Source organism: Benincasa hispida, chromosome 11 (assembly GCF_009727055.1).
Source record: "Benincasa hispida cultivar B227 chromosome 11, ASM972705v1, whole genome shotgun sequence".
In the NCBI taxonomy this organism is placed as follows: domain Eukaryota; kingdom Viridiplantae; phylum Streptophyta; class Magnoliopsida; order Cucurbitales; family Cucurbitaceae; genus Benincasa; species Benincasa hispida.
Window position 1 is genome coordinate 40,396,952 of NC_052359.1, and position 8,230 is coordinate 40,405,181.

Sequence of the window (8,230 nt, forward strand, 5' to 3'; positions counted from 1 at the left end):
AGCGGTCAACCGCTGCTTGAATCACAACCTCATTATTCAGCGTACCTTCACCGTATCAGTTTGATGACTGAGTTTCTCCACCGGATTTAGAAAAGGTATTAACAATCAACCAATTTTTTACTATATTTGCTAAATTAGGGTTTCACATTATTCTATTTATATCTAAGGTTGGGTCTATTGTAAACAAGACATAAAAATAATAAGTTCTTTTCTACCGTGGTTTTTCTTCCCCGAATTAGGGTTTTCCACGTAAACTCCTTGTGTTGTCTTCTTTCCCTATTTCAATAGGGCTTCCAACTTCAATTGGTGATATGGGCTATTATAGCCCATTCACCGTCCAATTATAATAGTTGGTGCTTCGAACTATTATAACCCACAATTAACTATAGTATTATTAATTTAATTCTTATTTATTATCATGTTTACTATTTCTTACGCATCCTCTTTCATTCTCATTAATGCATATTAAAATAGTTTGTATTCAAACACAAACTATTATAATACATATCAAAATAGTCTGCATCCTAAATGCATGAGAACTATGAAAATGGCCAACTATAATGATTAATTCAGCATTTCAATTCAGCAGTTCAAAGCTTCCTTAGATACTATGCACAGTTCATACATCTTCATAAACTGAGGAGCTTTGTTACCACGGCACAAAACTACCATCAGCATGACTACTGCAATGCTTGATATTTTGGCTGGTGGCAACAGGCACCCCTTGAATACCTTCTAGAAACTAGTTGTAAATGCTACCAGAGCTTCTCTAGGGGAAATTGCAAAGGTCAATGGCATATAATTGAGAAAGAGAGCAGCCATGGAAGGAGGGTTTTGATGTTTGCTGCCGTTGCTTGCTCCATTGCTGGAGTTGCAGTGGCGAAGCCAAAACTGAGATCTCCAGAGGCCTAAGAAGATGAATGCCCCTGGTTTGTGATCATGCCAACTGCCAAGATCAGTCTCAACCAGAGTTGATATGGGGGCTTGTGATTTCTACCTACTGGATTCTAGTTCATGGATAATGCTGTCATCTAGTTTCTGATCCAATCTTCTTTTGGGTAGAAAGTAAATTTCTTTTCTCCTTTTAGTTAAAATATCAAGTTTAGTAAGGGTTATAATGGTTCGAGGAAGGTGGTGAGCAATCAAAGTTAATTGTTCTAACAACCATAATTGCTTGATCACACAATGAAATTGCTTGGAGGAAGAAACAGAACAGATTGAAAAGGAAAAAGAAACTTTTTATATGTGTAAACTGGGATCCATATGAACATAGTTGAACGGTTAAGACAACCTTTACATTTTCAAGATCGAAGGGTTGCATATTATCCTACCATAAAGTGAAAATTTGGTATGACATCCATTTACATAGTTCAACAACTATATTTGAGTGACAAAAAATTTCTAACACTGTGGATAAACTTTCCACCTATTTTTCAACCTAACATTCTCACAGGAAGCTGTAGCAACTTCATCTCCTTGACCAACTATATGAACTCCAAGCAAAGAAATCTCTTGACAAGGGAAGCTTTTGCTGCAATCAAATTTGATGGCATCATCAGAAGCACTTGTTCCTCTAATGTTTTTGTACACCACATTGCTTACTTTCACTGCTGAATTCTGTGCATCCATAAGAGCAAGAAAAAAAACTTTTTACTTTGAATTTTATTTAGTTCATTGTTTTATCAGGATTATGCCTAAATTTCTTTACCTGTTCTGGACATGATTCCTTTTTATCACAGTAATTCTGGTCTATAATTATTGGGTTGCTCACATTCTTCATGACAACATTTTGAAACATTATGTTTTTAGCATATCCAGAGCCTCCCTGTATATATACCATTCATTATCAAAATTTGAAAGGCAAACAAAATCAACTTTCCAGAAAAACCAAATGGGAACGGTCGACAGAGTTTAGGGTTTACGGTTTAAGTTATACTCATAATATTTGGAAACAAAATTTACATTACAAGTTTAGTCCCTAACTTTAAGTTTGTTTATTTGGTCCATAAATTTTCAAAATTATAAATTTAATTCAACTTTATTTTTTTAAGAATTGGTAGATCTATCAGAGACAAAATAAAAGGATTCTATTGTATGACAGATAAATTTCGAATGGTCAATTAGTTTTTACAAGCTTCAAAGGGAACTATTAAACAAAATTGAAAGTTTAGAGAATTATTCAACATTTTTTTAAAATTGAGGGATTAAACTTGTAGTTTAACCTTAAAAAAAAAGAGTAAAAGTTGCTGCATTTAATATTTTTTTTCTGATTAAACAAATTAATTAAAACAAATTTGTGATCCTTGCACCAACTGAATTGACTTAGTTTTGTCGTTCTTTCATTTGTCCATTTTGTTGGTTTGAAGTATGAACTCATACCCTTATTGTCAAGTACCATTCAACTACACCCACTAAACACTTGTGAACTCATGGACCCATTAGTGACACCTCATAAACACTCATTGGTGTGCAAATCACCATCAATATTCAAAATGGAAGCAAGGAGGCTAGAATTACTCTGGTTTTAATGACACATGAGGTATCATTTTTTCATATTCATCCATAATAATTCACATAGGAAAGTCTAGCTAATTTACTATTTAACTTAGTTTATTGATTTGAGATGAAGAAGAAAAGAGGTCAAAATGAGTCAAACTGCCATAAAATTTGTACTAAGAAGTTTGATTTTTCCCCTTTTAAGAAAAAGAAATGGAGAAGAAAAGGGGAGCTAAGTATTGTAGCATTTAGAAACTGAAGTTTAAAGGGTCCATGGTAGTTTGGTAGTTTGGAAATTTGGCCAAAGGGTCAATGGTAGTTTGAAAGCATGACCAATTTTTCTCTGTCAAATACAAAGAAGTCGAGAAATGGGGAATAGATTTCATTACTTTATGCCTTTAGTGAAGTTGATTGCAACATAAAGTTTGTTGCTTTACATTGAAAATCATATCATTTTTTTCAAATTCCAAATCTTTACAAAAATATTCAAAATTCAAAGTAATTTTACCCTTCATATACCTGCCAAGTCTTTATTCTCACTCCATTGCTGGTTCCTGAAATCAATGCTCTATTTACTCTTATGTTTGAAACTTCAGCTTCTGAGTTTCCAGCTCCCAAGCTCCCAATGCTGCAATGGAATTAAGAAATCAGATCACAACATTGTAAATATGAAACAAAATCAGACCAAAATAGCAGTAACAGTTTGAAAAAATGCTTCAAATTCAGTTGAAGAATACCTTATTCCATGACCTGGCCCACAAGTGATATCCATAGCTTGAACATTTCTTGACCCACTTACTATTGAAATACAATCATCCCCTTTGAACACAAAGAAAAAAAAATACAGATTTCAGATCAACCCTTTAGTAAAGAAAGTATAGAAGTTGTTTCATTTTCTGTGAGTGTACCTGTTCCAATGACACAGTTTCTTATTATAGCATTTTGAGTTTCTGTGATGTGAATTCCATCCGTGTTGGGACTATTTCCTGGGGCGACGACCCGAAGATTCAAAGCTTTGACATTGGTGCATTTCTGAAATGTCAAATGCATTTGTTGTGCATTTTTGAACATCAGGTTAGTCACAACCAAGTTGATGCATTGGTAGAAAGTTACAGCCTGCACATAAGGAAAACAAGTGAATAATTTCGATTAGACGATGTCAAAAACGTTTCTGAAGATCAAAAGAATAGTGACGAACCGTTGGTGCTCTCCTGCAAGGCTGCAGATGAATCCAAGAGAAAAACAATCATCAGCCAATGGTTCAACTAAGAAATGAGATTTTATAATATGAGATATAGTTGATCAAAGTATTTACAAGTTCTTTGTTCACTTTGCAAGAGTTTTGCCACCATTTTCTGCCATTCCCATCGATGATACCATTGCCTTCTACAACAAAGTTGTCAACTCCTTCGAATTTAAGCCAATGCCGACGATCGTTGTCGTAATCCGACATTCTTGGAGAAGCTTTGATCATTCCATTGATCTAAAAATGAAAATAACAAAAAAATGAGCACAAAGTTTCCCTAAAATATGATATTGAAAATCAGCATTAACTTTTAGTATGTGATATATGCTTATACTCTTACCTTTAGTGTTAAAGGAGATCTACAAGGACCTGAAAAAGTGATTGGCTTAAGATAATATGTCCTTCCTTTAGGAACCAAAAGAGTTGCCTTCCTAGAAGAACAAGCCTCCCTCCAAGCAAGCTCAAATGCCTAAAACATACATTCATGAAAAACAAAACTAATAAGTTCATATCCGGTAGATTGTTTCGGGGAGGACAGCTCCCTGGAGAATAGCGGGTTACTCGGTATCGAAAATGTAAATATAGAGTTTGAATATGTTCAATGAGGTTTCTACCTTACTATCATCTCCTCCATTTCCCTTAGCTCCAAAATCATCCACATTCACCACCTTTGTTGAACCCGAAAGCGAGCTTCCTCTATATCGCGTCTTTGTCGTCATCAAGCTGTGAAAATCCGTGTTCCATCTGGGATAATGACTAAAAATTTGATCATGATATTGAGAAACAGGAAGTGGGTCCTCAAGGTAATTGCCAAAACAGAGAGAAAACAGAGAAAATGCTATGAAAAAGATGAACAAATGGTTTTGTTGATGCATTTTCTTTATGTTTCTTCTTCACTTTCTAAACACAAAGTTTCGAATGAAGAGAAAAATGCTGAAGATAAGACTCCAATTTGCTGTGTTTTGGCAGAGAGTATATATAGAGAAGAGCTGAAACCAAATATTTTTTACTCTCTATGTCTATAGAGAGATAATTTTGACTTGGAAAAAGCAGTTTTATTAGAAAATAGTTCTTATGGGTGGATTCAAAAGCACTTTAAAGTGATCAATGGAAGGCAGAATAGGAAATTGAGCAGTCAAAAACTCTTGATTTTCATACTGAGACATTGAAGAAAATCAGTTGGATTTTGTTTAACTGAAGCATTTTTATTGCTGGTTTGCCAAACTCTTATTTCTTTCCACTATTTCCGGTCCACGATGGCTTTAATTTTTGTATACAAATCGCCATTTCAAGACGTGTTTCATCCTCTAAACTCGTTTGGTGCGGTTTCAGATTCAATCAGAGCCATTGATTTCCAAATCAAAGGCTGTGATTAAAAAACTGTGTTATGAGTTCTTGTAACTGAACATGTTTTTCTTTTCAGCTGTTTGTGAGTTAGTTTGTTTTTACTTGCGAAATTCAGATCGTTTTATCATTTGTTCATCTGGGTTTTTAGAAACAACTGAGAATATTTTGAGATAATTGCACAGACCTAAAATTGGAGCCCAAAATGGAATTTGCCTTACTTTTTAAAACATAAGGGTCTTTTTATTAATTGTTTTTTTTTTTACCTTTTGCTTACGTTATCATTGACAAAAATTATCTAAATAATCTTATTGTACGCACGTATTGGGCTTTCAACTCTTGACTTTCCCTTTTTCCGCTCTCAATCTCCCCACTTTTTTTATTCACTTACTTTTAATATAAAAAAATGAGACCAAAGTGCGAGAGTTAAGAACAAAAAATGAGAGTAAGATATAAGAGAAAATAGAGAGCTAGTAGTGGAGAATCTAAACTCCAAGGAGCGGGGTAGCGAGAGCGAGATCCCAGTCTACATGTACAATTTTTTCATTTTGGTAATTTCACACCGATATTACGTAAGAAAAATGCGAAAAATGTACATTTAAAAATTGGGTAAGATTTCATCTACTCTTTTTTGAAAAAAAAAAAAAAAAGAAAAAAAAGTGTCATTTGATTTGTATGTTTATAGGATTTGGATGTTGTTTCTTTTAGTGTATTGTTTAAAAATTGTTTTGTGGGCTGTTTTTTGGAACCCTTTTTTATTCTTTTGTGATTTTTAAAATGAAAAGGGTTTGAAAAAGATGAATTTTGTATTCTATATGAAAAGATTTGTGCTGGAATGATGGGAATGAAAATATTATTTTCAGTGAATCAACTACCTCATGCCCATTTATTTTCTACATAATCATCATTGTCTTAAAATGTATTTATTGATAATAAAAAAAGGAAAAAAAAGATTTTCAACCTATAGTTGTTCCAAATTATAAGAACATACTAGTTCTTTATTTTGGGTGCATTTAAAAGATATTCGTGACATTCATTTTTTTTTATTAAATATAATAAAATAACACAAATACAGTATATCATAAAGTAGTCCATTCAATTTTGAACATAGTACGATAAAATAAGATAACAATATAATTACCGTTTCAAATGTTCATGATTGGATCCCTCATCTTACAACTGCATTGAATTTAAAGAAGGAAAAAAAAACCTTTATCGAAAAATTTCGGAAAGTAAGCTAAAGCTCCTATTAGTAAGTGCATTTCAACCTAGGTGATTATATATATTTTGCGTGAAAAACAAAAATGTTTACGTTTTAATTATAAATTGAAAAAAAATTCAAATATGTGAAGATAAACTTAAAATATGTTTCTAAGTGATTTTAGTGAAAATGACTTGATTATAAGTTATTTATCTCCTATGTTATTCTAAGGATAAACTTTGTCATTAAGTTTGAAGACCAAATTTTTATGTGATCTCTAATATTTAAAAAAAAAAAAAGGAAATTTTCACAGATAAAAAAATGTTAAACTATTTACATAAAATAGCAAAAAAAAAAAAAAAAAAAAAAACACTAATAAACTTCTATCAGCGTCTATCGTGATAGATTTCTATCAATTTCTATCATTGATATACACAAAATAGACTTCTATCAGCCTCTATTTGGTCTCTCTATATCAAAAAAGATTAAAATTTTGCTATTTTGTGTAAATAGTTTTCATTATTTTTCTATTTTTGATCCTCCTAAAAAACTTACCATTGGTCCCTAATTTTTTTTTTTTAAAAAAAAATGATCTTAAAAGGTCCCTGGATCATCTGTTGACTAATGAAAAAATATGATTTGGCTAGTCAATTGGTCGACTATGTTATTCATGTGTGTGTATATATATATTGCAAAGATATTGAGTTGCTAAAAGAAGAGGGGGACCTTAGCTCGAGGTCAAGGCCCACACAAACACCACAAAAAAAAAAAAAAAACAAAATAAAGGCAAAATTACACTACAAAGAAAAAGAAGACTCTCCGACACTATAACCACCCGTCAAGAGCTGGATAGTCTAGAGAAAGCCTATCACTGATGCTGTATTGTAGGCGTCATGAGTAAGTTCTAACTCTCGTCGTTGTATAGGGCTCGTCTCCCGACATGTCTTTCCTACACGTCAGGATATGGGTTTGAAATCTTGACGCGTTCATTAAGTCGTTAGAAGATGAGTTTAAAAACCTCGAATCGAAGATCTGCTCCTCTACCCTTCCAGATTTGCAATCCAATCGATTAGGGGTTACACACCATGCAAGTTTCATCTCCATCCAACTGCGCCTCTCCATTGATCTCTGACCGTTTCCTTCCATCCAGTTGGGCCTCTCCATTGATCTCCTGGCTTTTCACTCCGTTTCCGGCTGATATTGTCTCTCTGTCATCTTTGTCTCTCTGTTTCAGCCAAATCTGGCCGTCTAGAGGTAAGTTTCTCCTCATTTTAATTTTTCATATGCTTTAGATTAGAAGTTTTCTTATTTTTGGTTCTTTGTATCTTTTTCCTCTATTTGTTCTACTCTGATTCTTGGATTTAGAAAGTGATAGGTTTACTTTGATTTAGAAAGTGAAAATCTATGAGTGTGGTGCATGGAAACTTTCAAAAAGTTGATGCAAATGAATCTTAGGTCACTATAAAATAGAAATACTTTGAAGAGTTTAAGCTTGAATCAATCTTCTAAGTTTGAGGCGCAATGTGATTAAATTTAATTATAATTTTGCATTAAAATTGATTAAATTTGACAAATTTATTGTAAAAAAATGAACTTTTTCCTGAAAAATATCATTAACATTTAATGAAATTTCTTACATCAACATAATAAGAAAATTAGGGGTCCAAATATTTGGCTTGGATTTTGAATTATTATGTTGGGTTGGTTTTTTTGTTTAGAGAGAAATGGAGGGATGAATTTGTGGTATATTTTTATAAGTGCTTTTCTTATAAGCATCCATAAGCATCCATAAGCCTCTAATAAATTCATGGTATATTTGAGTATATTTTTATACTCAAATCAATATAATTTCTCTTACTTCTATAAGCATCTATAAACCTCTAAGAAATTTTAACAACTTAACTTGAACCTATTTGATTAATTAAATTTATACTTTTAAACCA

General features: G+C 32.6%; 1 protein-coding gene across 1 annotated transcript; it reads right to left on the minus strand.

The window, feature by feature from the left end:
• Positions 1-1,245: 1,245 nt before the first annotated feature.
• Positions 1,246-4,685, minus strand: LOC120091636 (polygalacturonase-like). The gene is made up of 9 exons (XM_039049736.1): positions 4,357-4,685; positions 4,083-4,211; positions 3,812-3,979; positions 3,695-3,715; positions 3,405-3,612; positions 3,234-3,315; positions 3,016-3,124; positions 1,709-1,825; positions 1,246-1,617 (listed from the first exon to the last, which is right to left on the minus strand). The coding sequence occupies exons 1-9, from the start codon at positions 4,615-4,617 to the stop codon at positions 1,402-1,404; spliced, it is 1,311 nt and encodes a 436-aa protein (XP_038905664.1). The 5' UTR covers positions 4,618-4,685; the 3' UTR covers positions 1,246-1,401.
• Between the last annotated feature and the right edge of the window lie 3,545 nt (positions 4,686-8,230).

What these genes read in the sequence shown, in the direction of transcription:
- LOC120091636 (XM_039049736.1), bottom strand. Translation starts at nt 4,617, where the DNA reads ATGCATCAACAAAACCATTTGTTCATCTTTTTCATAGCATTTTCTCTG. An exon ending in AAACTGTGTCATTGGAACAG is followed by an intron (nt 3,316 to 3,404) that starts GTACACTCACAG and finishes TTGTGTTCAAAG; the next exon opens with GGGATGATTGTATTTCAATA. An exon ending in TGAGAATAAAGACTTGGCAG is followed by an intron (nt 1,826 to 3,015) that starts GTATATGAAGGG and finishes GTATATATACAG; the next exon opens with GGAGGCTCTGGATATGCTAA.